Source organism: Bombina bombina, chromosome 7 (genome assembly GCF_027579735.1).
Source record: "Bombina bombina isolate aBomBom1 chromosome 7, aBomBom1.pri, whole genome shotgun sequence".
NCBI lineage: Eukaryota > Metazoa > Chordata > Amphibia > Anura > Bombinatoridae > Bombina > Bombina bombina.
In genome coordinates, this window is record NC_069505.1 from 286,093,257 (window position 1) to 286,115,101 (window position 21,845).

At 38.0% G+C, this 21,845-nt stretch overlaps 1 protein-coding gene across 4 annotated transcripts in view; it reads left to right on the forward strand.

Moving 5' to 3' along the window:
- PODXL2 (podocalyxin like 2) overlaps positions 1–19,276 on the forward strand; it is a 201,093-nt gene extending 181,817 nt beyond the window's left edge. For 2 of the 4 annotated variants that reach the window (XM_053720820.1, XM_053720818.1), the window contains exons 6-8: positions 7,401–7,462; positions 12,983–13,162; positions 15,593–19,276. In XM_053720820.1, the coding sequence (XP_053576795.1) occupies positions 7,401–7,462; positions 12,983–13,162; positions 15,593–15,787 (437 nt within the window). In that variant the 3' untranslated portion in view covers positions 15,788–19,276. The remainder of the gene's footprint in view (positions 1–7,400; positions 7,463–12,982; positions 13,163–15,592) is intronic. The other 2 variants (XM_053720819.1, XM_053720821.1) reach the window with 2 other exon arrangements.
- The last annotated feature ends 2,569 nt before the right edge of the window (positions 19,277–21,845 follow it).

A 21,845-nucleotide genomic window follows, 5' to 3' on the forward strand; every position in this document is an offset into this window, starting at 1 on the left:
GGGGTCGCCTGCACGGGCATAACTGGTATAGACACAGAAGGAGATGATGTAGAACTATGTCTACTTCCTTCATCTGAGGAATCATCCTGGGCAACTTTACAATTTGTGACAGTACTGTCCTTACTTTGTTTGGACGCTATGGCACAATTATCACACATATTTGAAGGGGGAACCACATTGGCTACCATACATACAGAACATGATCTATCTGAAGGTACAGACATGTTAAACAGGCTTAAACTGGTTAATAAAGCACAAAAACCGTTTTAAAACAAAACCGTTACTGTCTCTTTAAATGTTAAACAGGGCACACTTTATTACTGAATATGTGAAAAACTATGAAGGAATTATCCAATCTTTACCAAATTTTCACCACAGTGTCTTAATGCATTCAAAGTATTGCACCCCAATTTTCAAGCTGTTAACCCTTAAAATATGGAAACCGGAGCCGTTTTTAATTTTAACCCCCTTACAGTCCCAGCTACAGCCTTTGCTGCGACTTCACCAATCCCAGGGGGTATATGATATCAAATGAAGCCTTCTAGGAACGTTTTTAGTGGATTCCAGACCCACACACATGCAGCTGCATGTATTGAACTCAAAATTAACTGCACAGTAATGGCGCGAAAATGAGGCTCTGCCTTCTACAGAGAAAGGCCCTTCCTGACTGGGAAGGTGTCTTAACAAGTGCCTGGTGCTAAAAAACGTTCCCCAATGTTATAAAAGTGTGAAATTCAATCTCAAACTGCATATAATACTTAAATAAAGCAATCAATTTAGCCCTTAAGAGTGTCTACCAGTGTATAGCCCATAATAAGCCCTTTATTCTGTTTGAGACTAAGAAAATGGCTTACCAATCCCCATGAGGGAAAATGACAGCCTTCCAGCATTACACAGTCTTGTTAGAAAAATGGCTAGTCATACCTTGAGCAGAAAAGTCTGCAAACTGTTCCCCCCAACTGAAGTTCTCTCAGCTCAACAGTCCTGTGTGGGAACAGCAATTGATTTTAGTTACTGTCTGCTAAAATCATAATCCTCTTTTAAACAGAACTCTTCATCTCTTTCTGTTTCAGAGTAAATAGTACATACCAGCACTATTTTAAAATAACAAACTCTTGATAGAAGAATAAAAAACTACAACTAAACACCACAAACTCCTCACCATCCCCGAGGAGATGCTACTTGTTCAGAGCGGCAAGGAGAATGACTGGGGGGGCGGAGCCTGGGAGGGACTATATGGACAGCTCTTGCTGTGTGCTCTCCTTGCCTTTCCCTGTGGGGGAGGAGAATATCCCACAAGTAATGGATGACGCCGTGGACCGGACACACCAATGTTGGAGAAATCAGATTTGTGACAACCTTTAATGCCAACCATACAAAAATCAATGAAATTCTGAACAAACATCATAATATATTGAAATCAGATGAATCCTTATCCAAGTGTTTGGGTGAAAGAATTTTAACCAGTTGGAGAAGAGCTCCCACTATTGGGAACAGACTGGTGAAAAGCCACTTCACAAGAAGGAATCCGAGTAATAGGAATATTACTGGAACATACGCCTGTGGGAACTGCAGTTTCTGCAAATTTATGACAAATGAAAAAGAATTCACTACCTGTGTAGGTGACACTAAACGGATGTTTAGTTTTGCAAATTGTAAGAACAAAAACGTGGTTTATTGCTTATTCTGTAAATGTGGAATGAAATATATAGGCATTACGACACGGGAACTCCGTGTAAGACTGGGTGAACACATTAATAGTATAAAAAACTGCGAAAAAGACCATAAGAAAGGTAACACTTTAACACCAGTGGCGAAACACTATCTTCGCAAACATGGCAATAAACCAGACTTGAAAATTTCAGTTGTACAAGTAATTAAAACAGGTATTAGAGGAGGAAATGTGGAAAACATGCTTTTACAGGCTGAGTGCCGATGGATCTTTTGGCTAAACACCTTAACACCACATGGACTAAATGAACAGAATGGATACAATTCTTTTCTATAACTTAACTCATATGTGTGGAAAAAAACATAACAGAACCAAATACTAATTATGTCCGAAATGAATATGAAATACAAGATATTGGAATACTACTTATGCTGTCTAACTTCAATAACGATGGATCATTAATATAGAGACATTTTATTTCATTATCAGGCTTTGACTTCACTGTATTTATCAATTTGGATAATTTTTACCAACTAATGGACTGCCCTTACTCTCTTTTATCCTTTGGTGGAATAATAAATGGGAATAACATCGACATTACAAATAATTGACCTCAATCTTTTACTTATCCTTTGATATATATATATGATGAGAAATACCTTAACAAGCGATTTATTATAATATACAAACACTTTTAGTGAAATATATCTCAACTGTTCTTTCAACCACTATTAGCTGATATATTAAGTTATGAAATCCGGTTTTGTATAGAGGTCTTAACAATGAAGACTAATAACTAGTTGCTTATTCCTTACTAATTAATTATATATACACGTAATTAATTGTATCCCTGTACATATGGAATTACTAATCTTAATGGACAAAACGTCAGGAGTGCGAACTTTAAGAATTCTGTCATTATATGATTAATGAATAATATAGGGTCTGTATGAGACAACCATCAGCAGCTGATCTGATGTCTATTTATGTTTGAGTACGGAATGAACATACGACCATCAGCGCTGTCAATTCTAAATGTACATACCTAATATGATTATGGTCATATCCTAATAAACTATAGGGGCACCTAATAATCATGGTTATACATAGTAATGTAACAGCTATTACAATCAGATCTTTATTTATGAAACTGAAATATTATACTTTTGTAAATAGCCCGTGTATACATATATCGATTTCACCTATTTCAACTTCATGAGTGTGGACTGATATAACAATAGAATAGACTGATTACCCAGTATATGATTCCTCATATGATACCCTTAACTTACACAATGTGTATTGTCTTTTATTCTAAGCGCTGATTGTATTTACAATCGCAAGCGCTGTCAAAACTAATCCTGCCCCATGTGACTCACACCGGACTGGAGTCATGTGGTATAACAGAACCAATGAGGAGTGACGCCTACGTGCACGTTAAGAAAGGGGTGTGTAGGATCAACACCCCTTTGATTGGCCAACACACTACTTATAAGCAGTGAGGCTTTACCCAGTCGGGTTAGCCTTTGATAAAGCCAGCATATGGCGAAATGCGCATCAGGCACTTAATTTAGAGCTCTGCAGCCTTACAGACGGTTTTAGCTCTATACTCTGTTCCTTATCCTAATTGTTGTATTGGAATTTCTGCTGCAATACACACCGCTCCAGCATTGCACCAGTTTAGTATAATTTGTTGTGGGGCTTGTCCTCTTTCTAGAATAGTTTTCAGTGCAATCCGTGAGCATATTATGGTGTTTTTGCAGCAGACTATCTTCCTTTTCTCTATATAAGTTTACTTATGGTTACATTGTATGCAGCTACGTCTTTAAGGATATTATCCTAGGCTTGCCAGCTCTACTGTACTACAATACAGTCTTTTAATACACCACACAGGTAGTTATTGCTACCTTTTTAATAATACAATTAAATGTTAAGTTTTATTTCATACCCACTGCATATTACCTCACTGTTCTACATTCCTATTCATTGATATATAAGAGTGCTCTGGTTTATCCATTACTTTTTTGTTTTTTTCTACTTAATTGTAACTTAGGTTAGGATCTATTTTACAGGTAATTTTGTACTTATTTTAACTAGGTAGCTATTAAATAGTAAATAACTATTTAATAACTATTGTACCTAGTTAAAATAAATACAAAGTTGCCTGTAAAATAAATATAAATCCTAAAATAGCTACAATATAATTATTCGTTATATTGCAGCTATATTAGGGTTTATTTTACAGGTAAGTATTTAGTTTTAAATAGGAATACTTTAGTTAATAAGAGTTAATTTATTTTGTTAGATTAAAATTATATTTAATTTGGGGGGGGGGTTAGACTTAGCTTTAGGGGTTAATACATTTATTAAAGTAGCGGCGAGGTCCGGTCAGCAGATTAGGGGTTAATACTTGAAGTTAGGTGGCGGCGATGTTAGGGAGAGCAGATTAGGGGTTAATACTATTTATTATAGTGTTTGTGAGACTGGAGTGCGGCGGTTTAGGGGTTAATACCTTTATTATAGTGGCGGCGAGGTCCGGTCGGCAGATTAGGGGTTAACAAGTGTAGGTAAGGTAGCAGCGACTTTGGGGGGGGGGGCAGATTAGGGGTTAATAAATATAATATAGGGGTCGGCGGTGTTAGGGGCAGGAGATTAGGGGTTCATAGGGATAATGTAGGTTGCGGTGGTGTACGGAGTGGATGATTAGGGGTTAATAGTATAATGCAGGTGTCAGCGATAGCGTGGGCGGCAGATTAGGGGTTAATAAGTGTAAGGTTAGGGGTGTTTAGACTCGGGGTTCATGTTAGGGTGTTAGGTGCAGACTTAGAAAGTGTTTTCCCATAGGAAACAATGGGGCTGCGTTGGGAGCTTAACGCTGCTTTTTTGCAGGTGTTAGGTTTTTTTTCATCCCAAACTGCCCCATTGTTTCCTATGGGGGAATCGTGCACGAGCACATTTTGACAGCTTACCGCTACCGTAAGCAACGCTGGTATTGAGGGTTGAAGTGGCGGTAAATTAGGCTCAACGCACCCTTTTTGGAGCCTAACGCAGCCCCTCAGACAACTCTAAATACCAGCGTTGTCTTAAGGGTGCGTTGGGAAAAAAAGCTGCGTTAGCTACGCAGGTCTTTACCGACAAAACTCTAAATCTAGCCGTTAGTTACTTACAATTAAAACCAATTCTGAGTTATAAATCTATATTTGCAAAGATAAACTACTTAACACTAAAGACTTGTTTAAAATACGCAGGCTATGAAATACAAGTTTTAAAATACAATTTATTCCTTTAAGTCTGCTACCTACAGCAACAATGGATGTTTGTTTTATATATTTACCTATGTTTAACTACCTCATAAACTTTACCAAAATAATGGCCAAATCAATAAGTCAGTTTCCAAAAACTTCTTGTTTCATCTCAGAAGACAAATAGGTATATTTTGCAATCAATGAGAAAAGGTCAGCAGCATGTCCTTTTTCCTTCTCTTGCATTAGCTTATATATGTTTCCAATCATTTATGAAACCATATGGGCGGCCCTACGGAAACTGATCATCCCATTGGTCACCTGGGAAGCATCTCTCTGTATGGCCCTAGGCGAGGCATGGTTACTATGGAGACGCATCTTTTAACAGTCAAATCAATCAAATCATAACTGTGTAGAGTCCTCCTACTTAAATAACTGCGCAGAGACCTCCTACTCAAATAACTGCGCAGAGTCCTCCTACTCACATAACTGTGCAGTCCTCCTACTCAAATAACTGTGCAGAGTCCTCCTACTCACATAACTGTTCTAAGTCCTCCTACTCACATAGCTGTGCAAAGTCCTCCTACTCACATAACTGTGCAGAGTCCTACTCACATAACTGTGCAGAGTCCTCCTACTCACATAACTGTGCAGAGTCCTCCTACTCACATAACTGTGCAGAGTCCTCCTACTCACATAACTGTGCAGAGTCCTCCTACTCACATAACTGTGCAGAGTCCTCTTACTCAAATAACTGCGCAGAGACCTCCTACTCAAATAACTGTGCAGACTCCCCCTACTCACATAACTGTGCAGACTCCTCCTACTCATATAACTGTACAGAGTCCCCCTACTCATATAACTGTACAGAGTCCCCCTACTCACATAACTGTATAGTCCTCATACTCACATACTGGAATAATTTGCTAAATGTTTTGCCAATAGCACAAACAGAGGAATGTTCACTGCATATTAAAGGGTCATTATACACTCATGTATAATTTTGCTTATTTTTAAATAACATTGCTCTGATTTTCAGACTCCTAACCAAGCCCCAAAGTTTTATTTGAATACCGTCAGCTACTTTCTCCAGCTTGCTCCTGTTTGTGTAAAGGGTCTTTTCATATGCAAAAGAAGGGGGAGGGGGGGAGTGTCTTGTTTCCCACTTGCAGTGGGCTTTCCAACTGCCTTTTCAACAGAGCTAAACTGTAAGCTTCTAAGTACATTTTTAAACCATTTTATACTGGATTTTTATATCAGTATCTGTGCATCTTATTCTTTATAGTAGTGTCTATTACATGCAGTTATATGAAAATGAGTGTATACTGTCCCTTTAAGGTAATATACTGTTAGTAGTTTGAGGCTTTATAGTTTATCTTATGTTGCTTCTTTTGTGTTTAATATTATGTTTTTCTTCGTTATAACTGTATAATTTCAAGAGGGTTAATGAGGGTTAATTCTTTTCAATACCCACTGTATATATATATACTGTATGTGTGTATATATATATATATATATATATATATATATATATATATATATGTGTGTGTGTTTATTGTCTGGCCATATTTCACTTTATTGTCCCCCTAAACAAATTTCTGCAGCCCCTACAGACAAACACAAAACTATCAGTTAACTAATCAGCAGCTTTAGTCACACAGGTGGGTCATGGGAAAAGCACTGCGGATTGGGTCAGAGGCAGTTTCCGCTTGGGACCAGCAGTTCTCTGCAGCTCCTGAGCGGTACTTTAAAGTGACAGTAAAGTCATAATTAGATATTATTGATTAAGACAGAGCATATCATTTTAAACAACTTTCCAATTACTTCTATTATTTAATTTGCTTCCTTCTCTTGTTATCTGCTAAAGGGTGGCTACATAAATAAACCGATTGTCATTGTCTCAACCATGTGTTCAGTTAGAAACCAGCAGTGCACTGCTGCTCCTTCAACAAATGATACCAAGAAAATGAAGTTGATAATAGAAGTAAATTGGAAAGTTGTTTAAAATTGTATGTTCTACTTAAATCATAAAAGAAAAATCTGTGGTTTTACCCCCTTGTGGGGTTTACACATATAGACCTGGGGCATCACCAGTGATTAAAGGACATGCTCTAACAATTTAGATTGTGCTATTTTTTCTTTATTATGGCTCTTCCAGTAACACAAAGAAATGATAGATTTGAAGTATATTGTAAAGTTGTTTGACTGCACAGAATTATACAGCGGCCAGTTGTAAATGAGCTTGTGCACTGCTCTAAGCAATTACATCATGATGTAGCATGTAGTAAGGCTGTGTTTATAGTGGGACACTATGCTGAAACAAACTATGACTGCACACTGCGTTTTTTACTGTACATTTTTTGGCTTATCTGATTTTGAAGATATCTGTGTAAATCAAATAAGCAGTGATTGTTTGGCTGAACTGTATGTATTTCCTGATGCTTCCAGCTCTGTAACTGTACTGTCCTCTCTCTCTCTCTGAGCAGATGCGATCCCGATTAAAGACGTTTTCACAGCACTGGGAGATATTAAACGTAATCTGGCAGAGGTGAGCAGGTGTATGGGATATATTAAATCCTTCCTCAACGTGTCTTAATACATTTCCAATCATACATTAACAAATTAATTATAAACATTAAAGGGACACTGAACCCAAATTTTTTCTTTTGTGGTTCAGATAGAGCATGCAATTTTAAGCAACTTTCTAATTAACACCTATTATCAAATTTTCTTTATTCTCTTGGTATCTTTATTTGAAAAGCAAGAATGTAAATTTAGATGCCAGCCCATTTTTAGTGAACAACCTGAGTTGTCCTTGCTGATTGGACAGCACCAATAAACAGGTGCTGTCCATGGTTCTGAACCAAAAATGTGCTTAGCTCCTTAGCTTAGATGCCTTCTTTTTCAAATAAAGATAGCAAGAGAACAAAGAAAAATTGATAATAGAAGTAAATTAGAAAGTTGTTTAAAATTGCATGCTCTATCTGGAACATGAAATAATATTAAATTTGGGTTCAGTATCCCTTTAAATAAAATTGTGCATACCAATTACAGTCATTTCTCCACGTGCCCCCAGTTTTGACAGGGGAGGCAGAGCCTCCCCATTCCAGTGAGATTACTTCAGCCCCACAACTAGGGTTACCACCTCGGTTATGTTTTCCTGGGCACTTATGAGTTAAACATGGTGCAGGGTGTGCAGAGAACAACATGCGTTGCGCACCTTGATAGCACACATATACTGAGCAGAATATTTAAGTTCCTCCCTGCACACACTGCAGCATGTGTAACTCATAAGTGTCCAGGAAAACGTGTCCATGCAACCCTACCCACAACACCCGCTCTCTACATAAGGAGGAATGTGTGCTCGCAAGTACAAGAAACCAACCCATGCGCATTAGCTTTCAATCCGCTCCAATGTAAACAATGAATCACGAGATTCATTGTTTACTTATTAGACAGGAGCGGATGAGAATGAACAAGGTTGCGGCACAATTCAGGGAGCATGACAGTAGTGTACTGTGTGACGTAAGCAGGGATTCTCATTTCGTAAAGCGCATGCACAAAAAAAGAATGCTCGTAGTCTCAGGTCCCTCAAACACAGAAGCGGATGTGCAAATCGTCAACGGGGCATATTGCCTTCTTCAATTAACGATTGCCAAAACATCACAGAAACAAAATGTTTTGCATCAGCAACGGGCGGAGTATAGCGGTAATAAATGTATTATTAGGCGTTAAAAATAAATAAATAGATGAATTAAAGTTTGGCTTAAACGTATAGTTTACATTCACTGTATTCTCCATACCAGTTGTATTTTTGTGCTCTACTTGTAATCTGGCTGTTTGAGTTTAAATGGACAATTCAGCCAAAATTGGAATCCACGTGGATGTATTTCATCTTTGAATAGAAGCATTTTTGTATTATACATGTATTTGCAAAAATGCTTCTAATGAAAGCTATAGCTGTTTCCAATGTGTATTTAAAGTGAATGTCAATTTTTTTTTTTTTTATTATATTCTTTTTATTGAAGACATAGAAAAAGCAATAAGGTTACATGCATATTATCACGAAGTTACATAGACATAAGAATATATAGGAATGTAAAATTATACATATTCTAGATCTGTAGGAATGGTTATAATACACAAACTTGCCAATGAAAAGTATTTAATTTTTTTTTAGAGTAAGTCAGATGCAAACAATAGTTATGGCATATATTTCACAATATGAAAATAACGAATGGTCTTCATGTGTCTTCCTTATTTTTTATAATACAGCAAAACAAGATTTTTTTATATATAAGTAGTGTGATGAAATTGAAAATATTAAACTTAAAACTTTTAACTCGATTTGTAAGTGAAGCTTAACAGTTTTGCTTGACTAGGTAGGAGGAATAAGGTCAACTTTATGGTAGAGTTAAAAACTGCACATAGAAAAAGAAAATAGATGGGGTAGGTTGCGGTACTGGTTAGAAAAACCTCATAGATAGGCCTCCTTACCTAGGAGGTACATTATAAGATAGTGGTGAGGGGAGGAGGTGGTTATTTGAAGTGTGGTAAGTAACTTATATTCTGATTAAATATTGGGCTAATGTTATTTCTGGTCCGGGGGAGCCTCAAGTACTATATTCAAAGGGCTGACTCAGCTTATGGAGCTTAATCAAACTGTTGTATATAATAAAGGCGTAGATGCTAATAATAGTGTAGGGCCTACCTACACCAATGACAGTCTGATAAGCTTCTGGCTAAAACTATGCATCACAGTATAGCTATGTGCCACCCAGCAAGTTATGGGTTTACACTCTACATCTTAAGTTAGACCGGAGGAGCACCTAGTAGGATACTTGTGGGCTAAGCAGCCAAACCTAATGACAAGTGATTTGTAACTTCTAATCTCTGTCCACATCTGCCAAGCTCCAACTAGGTGGGATATTCATTTAATAATATATTATAGCCACTGTATATTAATTAAGGTGGGTCTGAGGGCAGCTCCACTCTAACAAATAGGACTAGCCTGCTAAGTAGGGGCCATATGTTTCATCTGAGTAAACCAGAGTGCTCGCATACTCATAATAAAGATTATATTTATAAAGTGTGGTGATATATCTTCATCAATAAAAGTAAAAGTATTGTAAAGTATAAGGGTAGTTGCATTCCAATTGGAAATCACATATTTTCTATTCACTTAGTAGAAACTTGGTGACTGGGCATGGGCCCTATGCCTATCACATGTGGTCCCACACAGCTAGAGGTCATATATATCCAAGGGAAAGGAAAATATAAAGGGTTACTCGGTAATGTGAGTGAGAAAAAAAATATTGGGGTGTCATTATACAACACCCCAATATAACAGAGTAAGTGAGCATTGAAAAGGCAATATTCTTGGTCTACACAATATAAGAACTAGGCGTATGGAGGATGTGATCACCCAATATATCTAGGGTATACCTCTAATATTAAAAAGAACACAAGTCCAAAAGGCTTGACAAAGTTATCACCCCTCCCATTTAGTGGTTATATAAGCCTACAGTTAACTGAATAAAAATGAGACTCAGGTGATGGGGAAAATTTCAAGAAATACTAAGATGAGCACATTAACAAGCTTAAGAACGCAAACTATAAAATACAAGTTGTAGCACTAAAGGAATCTCAGGGTTGGAGCTTACATATAATGCCATTCACTGTACCACAGTATTAACACCAAGAATATTTGCAGAGTGTAATTATAGGCAATTAATATACAGGAAACTAAATAAAATAAAAAGATTAGTTACTGATGGAACATAAACGACTTAGAACACAGTTCGATCTATATATAGTACATCAATTTTCAAGTTTTCATTCATATATCATGTTCAGTTCCCAATAATGCAAATGTTACTCATCTTTTCCTATTATCTCATGAGACAGTGTAGTAAAGAGAGCAGCCAAGAGCATAGATACTGTGCTGATTAGTACCAACAAAATTGTGCCTGCTAATTCACAATAAGTATGCTTAGGGTATAGATCCATAATGTGTCTCAGCTTTGGAAATGTTTTGTAATATACGGGCGTTGGGTTATATCTGGTTATAGTAGTAACACTCCATTACTGTCCTACGCAATAGAGGGGTATAACATATGAGGCAGTCCAGTGTATAAGTACATCTCAGGTGTTGGTTCCAAATCAGATGATTTAAGAAAATAGTATGTCCATTTTATCCTATACCTCTCTTCCACATCTGTGCCTCGAGCCTGAAGTCTGCCGTCTCCGCCGCATGGACCTCTGAGAGGCTATGCCAGGGGATATGAAGTAGAAAGCGTTGTCTCCGTGTAATCTCTCGAGACCCATGACTTGTCTTGTTTCTAAGTTGGCCTCTTTGAGTGGGGTCATCTTCCGTATGAGTTTTGAAGACCATGCTAAATGTTAGCACCTCATTGCTATTCCCCTCAGCCTTACAAGATGACTCCGCCTCAGTTGATAGAAAGCTGGAGGTGTGCGGGAGATACTGTGGCCCCAGGATAGCCCCATTAGTTGTGGTTGCCTCAGTCAGGTCCGAAGACCGCATAGTCACAAGCTCGCATTCCTCCGTCAAGTCTGCGGCACTATCTAAAGTTGAAAAGAGCTTTTTTTGATGATGCGCTAGGAGTTTACCGATCTCGGCTAGTATAAATTGGATGTCGGCCATAGCAGCTGTATTCCCACGAGGATGGTAAAATGGCCGCCACCTCTGAAGTTCCAGAATAGGTTTGTTAGATCCAGCACATGATTAGTGCATAAGAAAGATGAGGCTTTAGATGGGCAATCATGTGATGGCAAAAACTATTTGTACATTAAATCCCGGTATTAAATCATTCTTAGATAACAATATACCGGAGCTCTGAGAACTTGCGACCTCTCCTGTGCGTTGCTGGCTCCGCCCCCAAGTGAAGGTCAATTTTGATGAATTAGTGCCCGGTTTTTAATAATCCTATTAAAAACAAGTGCACTTTAAAGGGACATTATACACTCATTTTTTCTTTGCATAAATGTTTTGTAGATGATCTATTTATATAGCCCATAAAGTTTGTTTTTTAAAAAGATGTATAGTTTTGCTTATTTTTAAATAACATTGCTCTGATTTTCAGACTCCTAACCAAGCCCTAAAGTTTTATGAGAATACCGACAGCTACCTTCTCCAGCTTGCTCCTGTTTGTGTAAAGGGTCTTTTCATATGCAAAAGGAGGGGGAGGGTGTCTTATTTCCCACTTGCAGTGGGCTTTCCGGCTACCTTTTCAACAGAGCTAAACTGAGAGCTTATAAGTAAGTTTTTAACAGTTTTATACTGGATTTTTATATCAGTATCTGTGCATCTTATTCTTTATGGTAGTGTCTATTACATGCAGTTATATGAAAATGAGTGTATACTGTCCCTTCAATCAAAATTGACATTTCACTGTTTTCTTCAAAAACGTACCTTTTAATCCTGGCAGCCGTTCCAGCGATTCCCCCGGCCGTCGGAAGCCTCTGCAGACATCAGAAATGACAAATCCAGATTCCTCCAATCACGGCTTCCCCCCCAGGGGAAGCTTGGCCTGATACAACGCCGTGATTGGAGGAAGACGGATTCGTCGTTTTGGACCCGCGAAGACGGCTTGCAACGGGCAGAGGAAGTGCATTATTAGGATTATTAAAAACTGGGCACTAGTTCATCAAAATTGACCTGCACTTTAAGTATGCACCGTGCACCAGCATCTTAAACACAGCACTTGCTCTGAGAGCCTAAGGTGCTTGCACCATCTGGTAATGACTCAGTTTGTTATTTGCTGACATGATAGAAGCCCCACTGTCGCTATGATCAGCTGCAGTTATTAAAATGCTGGTGCACTGAGAATATCTAGATAATATGCTGGTGCACTGAGAATATCTAGCTATGCGTCACATGCACATGCAAAGAAACATGTTAACACTAAAACAGTGATGACTCTTACTAGAAGCATTTTTGATAATACATGTATATTGCAAATATGTTTCTATTCAAAGATGTAATTCATCAATGTGCATGTCCCTTTAATGCCCGATTAAACGTTTGTGTTTTTGCCACTCTTTATAGATTGGGATTGAGAGTTATTCTAGCACAGCTGACTGCCAGTTACGCCCTAACCAGCCTCGTAGCGACTACGGCAAACTCTTCATTGTCTTAGTAATTATCGGTTCTATCTGTGTGATGATCATCATTGGTGGAGTTGTATACATCTGCTGGCAGAGACGCCTACCCAAGCTGAAGAGCATGGTGAGAGTGGCAGCAATGAATCTGCGGGGGGCTAATAAAGCTGCTTACTGTGCTTTGTTCGCAGAGCCTCAAACAGGAAATGACACAGTGATAAACAGCTGCACAATCTGTACCAGAGGTTTATTGTAATGCATAAAAACTAGCGCAGCCACTGCCTCATCACTGAGCTGCTTTGGCAATAGAAGACTCCTGTTATAAGTGGCCAGAAAACACAAAGCCGTGCTGGTCTATTTTTGCGAGAGATTGGATCTCTTGGGTTTTATTTGAAAGCCTGTTGTTAGGACCAAGTATCTGCAATGTTTTAAATGTATTATACTTTGTTGCAGCATTTCAGATGTGCAGTAAGCATAACATAATCTATAAATAAGTATTGAGTAGACTACAACTAAAGTAAATTAAATGAAGATGTTTTACTGACTAGACGAACAGCTTGATGGTAATAGCTGTGTGTAATGCAGCTGATTATCAGTGGGTCTTGCTGGCTGTGACTCTGGGCCCTTAGCACCTGGAACTAAGTAATTCCAGTTCTAATTCTCTCTCTCTCTCTCTCTCTCTCTCTCTCTCTCTCTCTCACTCTCTCATTCTCACTCTCATTCTCACTCTCATTCTCACTCTCTCACTCTCACTCTCTCTCTCACTCTCTCACTCTCTCTCTCTCTCTCACTCTCTCTCTCATTCTCACTCTCATTCTCACTCTCACTCTCACTCACTCTCTCACTCTCTCTCTCACTCTCTCTCTCACTCTCTCTCTCTCTCTCTCTCTCTCTCACTCTCTCTCTCATTCTCACTCTCATTCTCACTCTCACTCTCTCACTCTCTCTCTCACTCTCTCTCTCTCTCTCTCTCTCACTCTCATTCTCACTCTCACTCTCTCACTCTCACTCTCTCTCTCACTCTCTCTCTCACTCTCTCACTCTCTCACTCTCTCTCTCTCTCTGACTCTCATTCTCACTCTCATTCTCACTCTCACTCTCTCACTCTCTCTCTCACTCTCTCTCTCTCTCTCTCCCTCTCATTCTCACTCTCATTCTCACTCTCTCACTCTCTCACTCTCTCTCTCACTCTCTCATTCTCTCACTCTCTCACTCTCTCTCTCTCTCACTCTCATTCTCACTCTCATTCTCACTCTCACTCTCTCTCTCACTCTCTCACTCTCTCTCTCTCTCTCTCTCTCACTCTCTCTCTCTCATCCAAAACACTTGTGTTTCAATACATAGAGTGCAAATTGTGTCTCAGGGTTCTGCACAATAACGCCCAAACTAAATACAAAAGCACAGCAGCACTCCAAAACCCACACTTAAATCTATATGGTGCCAAAAGACATAATTTTAGGGCTCAGCCGTAAACTACCAAGTTTAAATATCCCCATCACCAAACCTACCATATATTTTTTCCCCAACATTTTTTTATTGAAGAATGAGTTAAAGGAGCATTACAACAGTAAATGCATACATCTTTTACATCAGTAAGTAATAATATCAATGTACATCTACACTCTGATAAGGTTACATGACAACCAGAGCAGAGTAAGATAAAATGTATTGGTCTAGACTGGAGATGCACTCAAGGTCAATTATGGTGTAGGATGGTAAGTGTGATAACTAATGTTCAGGTGTTGGGGGGGGGGGAATTACCGGTCTTGTCAAAATAAATGAAGGGAGGGGGAGAAGGAAAGCAAAAAAAAAGGGGGGGGGTAGAGAGAAAGGAAATAGGAGGGGGGTACTACAGGGGGAATTTAATGGTGCAACCCCCACGTGTCAGGGGTCTCTCTTTATTTATCTAATCTTTTCCACTCATCCCAAGCTTGTAGATTTATTTTATTATTAAGGGTGAAAATTGGGCTCTCCATATTTTCTAGGTAGCACATTATTTTAGAAACGTCATTCCATGTGGGAGGTATGGGCTGTTTCTAAAGTCTAGCTATTGACAGTTTAGCTGCCATGAGTAGGTACATTCTGAGGTTTTTGGGGGTTAGAGGGGACTCTATGTTCAAATGGAACAGAATGGCTTGTGGTCTGCCCCACTTCAGAGGTTCTAATCTGGAACACCTACACAAGAGTAAGTTCTAGAAAGGTTTCAACACTGGACATTCCCACCATATGTGGGCTCCCACCATACCACCTACCATATATTAACACCCTTAATATCACGTATAATCATAGACATATATATAGTCTAAACATACTGCCACCTAGTGGGATATGCATGTATCAGATTATACTACCTATTACATTGTAGTTGGGGTGTTAGTCATAGTAACATGACATAGGACTGAGGCCCGAAATGTTGATGTCTTTTGGCACCTAATAAATTTGTTTGGATTTTGAGGCTCTAGTGTCCTTTTGAATCTTAGTATTAGTTATTTTGTAATAAGTCAGACAAACTGTTTTTTTCTTCTTCTTATGCTCTGTCCCTTTGCATTTCTGCGAGGAGCTGCATTTTGTGGAGAACGGTTGCCATGACAATCCTACCCTTGATGTGGCGATGGATGGCCAGGCTGAGATGCAGGAGAAGAAACCAAGCCTTAATGGAGGAACATCCCACCCGGCAGATGGCTGGGAGAACCTGATAAACAGCGGGGCCAAGGAAGAGTGTGACCCCACAGAGGAAGACACCCACCTGTAGATCTTCGTGAAATCAGCAGCCCAAGAGGGATTCAAAAGAGAGGCGCTACTGTGCTCAGTGGTTTGTCTGAGTGTACAAAATGTGTTGGACTCTATGGCAACATTATACAGTGCACTAACCTTAACTGTGGTTCTTGCTGCTAATCAGATAGTAGTTTACAGCTTGTGTAGCAATGAGGCTGTAGAACTGCAGGAGATTTCTTTGTTCATTACCCAAACACAAACACATTTACACGCACATATATACATGCATACATACATACACACACACATGCATACATACATACACACACACATGCATACATACATACACACACACATGCATACATACATACACACACACACATATACATGCATACATACATACACACACACATGCATGCATACATACACACACATATACATGACTACATACATACATACACAAACACATACATACACATATACATGCATACATACATACACACACAAACACATAAACATACATACACACATACACATATACATGCATACACTAACACACACATATACATATACATGCATACACTAACACACACATGCATGCACTAACACACACATATACATGCATACACTTACACACACATATACATGCATACATACATACACACACAAACACATAAACATACATACACACATACACATATACATGCATACACTAACACACACATGCATACACTTACACACACATATACATGCATACACTAACACATACATAGACATATACATGCATACACTAACACATACATACACATATACATGCATACACTGACACATACATGCATACACACATACAAACATATACATGCATACATACACACACAAATACATATACATGCATACACTAACACACACATATACATATACATGCATACACTAACACATAAATGCATACACACATAAAAACATATATACATGCATACACTAACACATGCATACACATATACATGTATACACTAGCACACACATACACTAACATACACATATACATGCATACACTAACACGTACATACACATATACATGCATACACTAACACACACATACATATATACATGCATACACTAACACACACATACACATGCATACACTAACACACACATACACATACATGCATACACACATAAAAACATATATACGTGCATACATACACACACAAACACATATACATGCATACACTAACACATACATACACACATAAAAACATATATACGTGCATACATACACACACAAACACATATACATGCATACACTAACACATACATGCATACACACATAAAAACATATACGTGCATACATACACACACAAACACATATACATGCATACACTAACACATACATACACATATACATGCATACACTAACACACACATACACATATACATGCATACACTAACACATACATACACATATACATGCATACACTAACACACACATATACATGCATACACTAACACATACATACACATATACATGCATACACTAACACACACATATACATGCATACACTAACACACACATACACATATACATGCATACACTAACACATACATACACATATACATGCATACACTAACACACACATATACATGCATACACTAACACATACATACACATATACATGCATACACTAACACACACATATACATGCATACACTAACACATACATACACATATACATGCATACACTAACACACACACATATACATGCATACACTAACACATACATACACATATACATGCATACACTAACACACACATATACATGCATAAACTAACACATACATACACATATACATGCATACACTAACACATACATACACATATACATGCATACACTAACACACACATATACATGCATACACTAACACACACATACACATATACATGCATACACTAACACACACATATACATGCATACACTAACACACACATATACATGCATACACTAACACACACATACACACATATACATGCATACACTAACACACACATACACATATACATGCATACACTAACACACACATATACATGCATACACTAACACACACATACACATATACATGCATACACTAACACACACATTTACATGCATACACTAACACACACATACACATATACATGCATACACTAACACATAGATACACATATACATGCATACACTAACACACACATATACATGCATACACTAACACATACATACACATATACATGCATACACTAACACATACATACACATATACATGCATACACTAACACACTTATACATGCATACACTAACACACACATATATACATGCATGCACTAACACATACATACACATATACATGCATACACTAACACACTTATACATGCATACACTAACACACACATATATACATGCATGCACTAACACATACATACACATATACATGCATACACTAACACATACATACACATATACATGCATACACTAACACACTTATACATGCATACACTAACACACACATATATACATGCATGCACTAACACATACATACACATATACATGCATACACTAACACATACATACACATATACATGCATACACTAACACACACATACATGCATACTACACACAACTCTCTTTCTTCTTATCAGCCTCATTGTTTAGTTTACAGCTATATGTTAGACACCTTTTCCCCTAATTCTTTCTGTGAACAAGCAGAATCCTTTATTATACTGATGTGGTCTGAATTCCTCAACGGAACCTTTTATTAACCTTTACCAGAGATACTGAAAATGCACAATTTGGTATCATGTCAGGGGCCCAGTGCCAGGCTCGGTGGCATCATGTGCTGTGCTAGTTACCCATAATGTAACATACCTGACCCCTGCAAGATAATATCCAGTAACAAGTCGTTGTCATAAACACAAAGCAGATCTACTAACCTTGCATTAAATGGCTGGTGCATATGACCGTAATGTACTAAATGTAACAGAAAGCATTGGCATTCAATGGCAGAGATACAGGCATGTTGCACATACGTACACTACATTCTGTATAAAACACCTTGCCATTTGCGCTGCAGCTCTGCAGTGGGCACTGGATCAATGACCTTGTGTTTAAATAAAGCAGCAGTGCGTGGTGTTGCTCTATATTGCATTACTAGCGATAAAACATGATTATTACCTATAAATCACTAGCAGCCGCTGGCTGAAAAGCTTGCACTCTGGGTGATGTTACAGTATTGTTATATAGATGGGATCTGTGTGTGTAGCCAGAGCTTCTATGTGTTTTCACAGCTTTTTAGTGTTGGCCGTTTTTTAATGTCCATGCTTAGTTTGTGGTGGCTTATACAGAGCCACCACCAAACAACCCACCTGCCTAATGTCAGTAGCAGGTCGCACTGCAGCCTGTTTCATAGCAAAAATAAATAAAATCCCTGTCTCTCACTGGCTCACCAGTAATAATTTACTGTGCTGTAGATTCAGTCAAATTAAAACTGAAATTGAGTTGTGAGTTTTGTCATTTCTGGTTATCGTTCACGTTAAAGGGACATTTACATTATTTTTTTTACTTCTTGCATCTAAAAGAGACCATTTTAAAATGTGTTACATGTGTTAAAACTAACAACAAACTGAAGTTCCTGTGCTGAAAAAAAAATACTTTTTGTTCTTATGCTTGTCGGGAGTGTCAGAGCAAAGCTCTGAGAGTTGTGAGCTGTCACTCAGGGGTTAATAATGCACAAACAGTTGAAGTGGAGGACTGGTTTGACAATAAAATCAAAATGAAACATTCCTGGTTCAGATAGATAGTGCATGTACTTTTATGCAATTTTACAATGTATTTCTATTGTCTAATTTGCTTCATTCTTTTGGTATCCTTTGTTGAAAAGCCTAAATATGATACTAAACCCAATTTTTTTCTTTCATGATTCAGAAAGAGCGCAGCAATTTTAAGCAGCTTTCTAATTTACTCCTATTATCAATTTTTATTCGTTCTCTTGCTATCTTTTGCTATCTTTATTAAAAAAAAAGCAGAAATGTAAAGGTTAGGAGCTGGCTCATTTTTTGTTCAGCACTTGGGTAGCGTTTGTTGATTGGTGGCTAAATGTAGCCACCAATAAGCAAGCGATATCTAGAGTGCTGAACCTAAAATGGGCTGGCTCCTAAGCTTTACATTCCTGCTTTTTAAATAAAAAGATAGCAAGAGAACGAAGAAAAAGTGATAATAGGAGTAAATTAGAAAGTTGCTTAAAATTGCATGCTCTATCTGAATTAAAGAAACAATTTAGGTTTAGTGTCCCTTTAATAATAAATGTCTGCAGCATATAGACATGACAAATACACAAGTAAAATGTCACATGCTGTCATATAAACAATGGGGTGATTTGTCCTTGTGCACATTTCTTAAGCCCCTCCCCCATATTTAGTGGCAACAATATATTTTATTTGTGCTGTTTTTAATTTTCATTTTAAACAACTTTCCAATTTATAATCACATTTGCTTCATTCTCTTGTTAGCCTTAGCTGATGAAACAGCATTGCACTACTGGCAGCTAGCTGAACACATCTAGTCAGCCAATCACAAGAGAAAAATGTGTGCAGCCAATCAGCAGCTAGCTCCCACTAGTGTATGATATGTGTGTATTCATTTTCAACAAGGGATACCAAGAGAGCGAAGCACATTTGAAAATAGAAGTGAATTTAAAAGGTTATTAAAATTACATGCTCTATATGAATCATTCAAGTTTAATTTTGATCTTCCTATCCCTTTAACTTCTTTAAAGAATTGAATAAAAACAGAATATGGTGTATTTAGTGCATACAAACATCTAGATCTATAAAAGACTGAACAGAAGTTGCAGAGTAACTGTAAAATACTGAGGCACCATATGAAATGTAATGTGATTTGTTAGATTCAGCCCCATAACTGATCGTAATACAGAACAATTATAAACTGGCAAGTACTATAAAAGCCCAGGAAATCCTCCATATCACTTATATTATTACCAGCTCTGGCCGTTATATGGGCACCTCTGCTTTATGAATGGTCACTCTGTCCAGCAGTGCCACCTACTGGAGAGAAACCAGTATTACATGGATGGTTGGATCAAGAACAGAGATATGTGCCACATAGTGATAATCGGTGAGATAGTCGCACGGCTCAGCTGTGTAACTAGTGCTGCTGATTCAGTGCTCGTTACCAGCGGTGCTCTGTGGCTCCGGAGAAGCACTTCTGCTGTGTGTTTAACCCCTTGCGAGAATTAAACACACAGCAGTGCAGGGCCACTAGTCTTAAAATGACATGCTCTAATGAATTAAAGTAAGTCACTTTTTAAACTATTATGGCCCTTTACATTTGGCCCAACCCACATTTTCAGAAACTCAGCATCTCAGAGTCTGTTGCTTAGCAACTGTAACCAATAGTATTTATTTTGTGGGTACCACCTTCACCTGTAATCAATTCAGTCACAAGACACACAAATATATTCTCTAATATTTAATAAGCTATTTATATTGATGCCAAACTCACTTGATTAGTTAATATATTTTTATTTATGGTTTTTAGTAATATATTTTACGACATGATTCAGACAGAGCATTTTTTTTTTTTTTGTAGTTTAAATTTTTATTGGAGTTTTTAAAGTGAAAAATACAGACATAGAAAGAAAGTTTCTGTTACAAGACAACATCATATATATGCTAACAATATTAAAATACCCAGGTGCAAGTAGGTTTGGGGGTAATATTGGAGAACTTGATAGCCTATCTATAAACCTGCTAGTTAGAATCTGGAGGATCTCCAATGCGTCTAATCTGAGTGTCAATAGCGATAGAAGGGAATAGTTAGCAATCCGAGAGGCCTCTTTGTGGTCTCATTAGTAAAACTCTAGTTTGGGTTATTAGGTGAAGGGTGATAGAGCTCGGAAATAAAATAAGGTTATAGGAGGGCCTACATGCCCTCGAGAGATCACATGTACTTATGTAAATAGAAGGTGTAGGGGAACTGGGAAGGGGAGAGGGAAGGAGGGGGAAATGAAGAAAATGTGGGGATGGCTAGGTCTCAAACGGTGTCCCG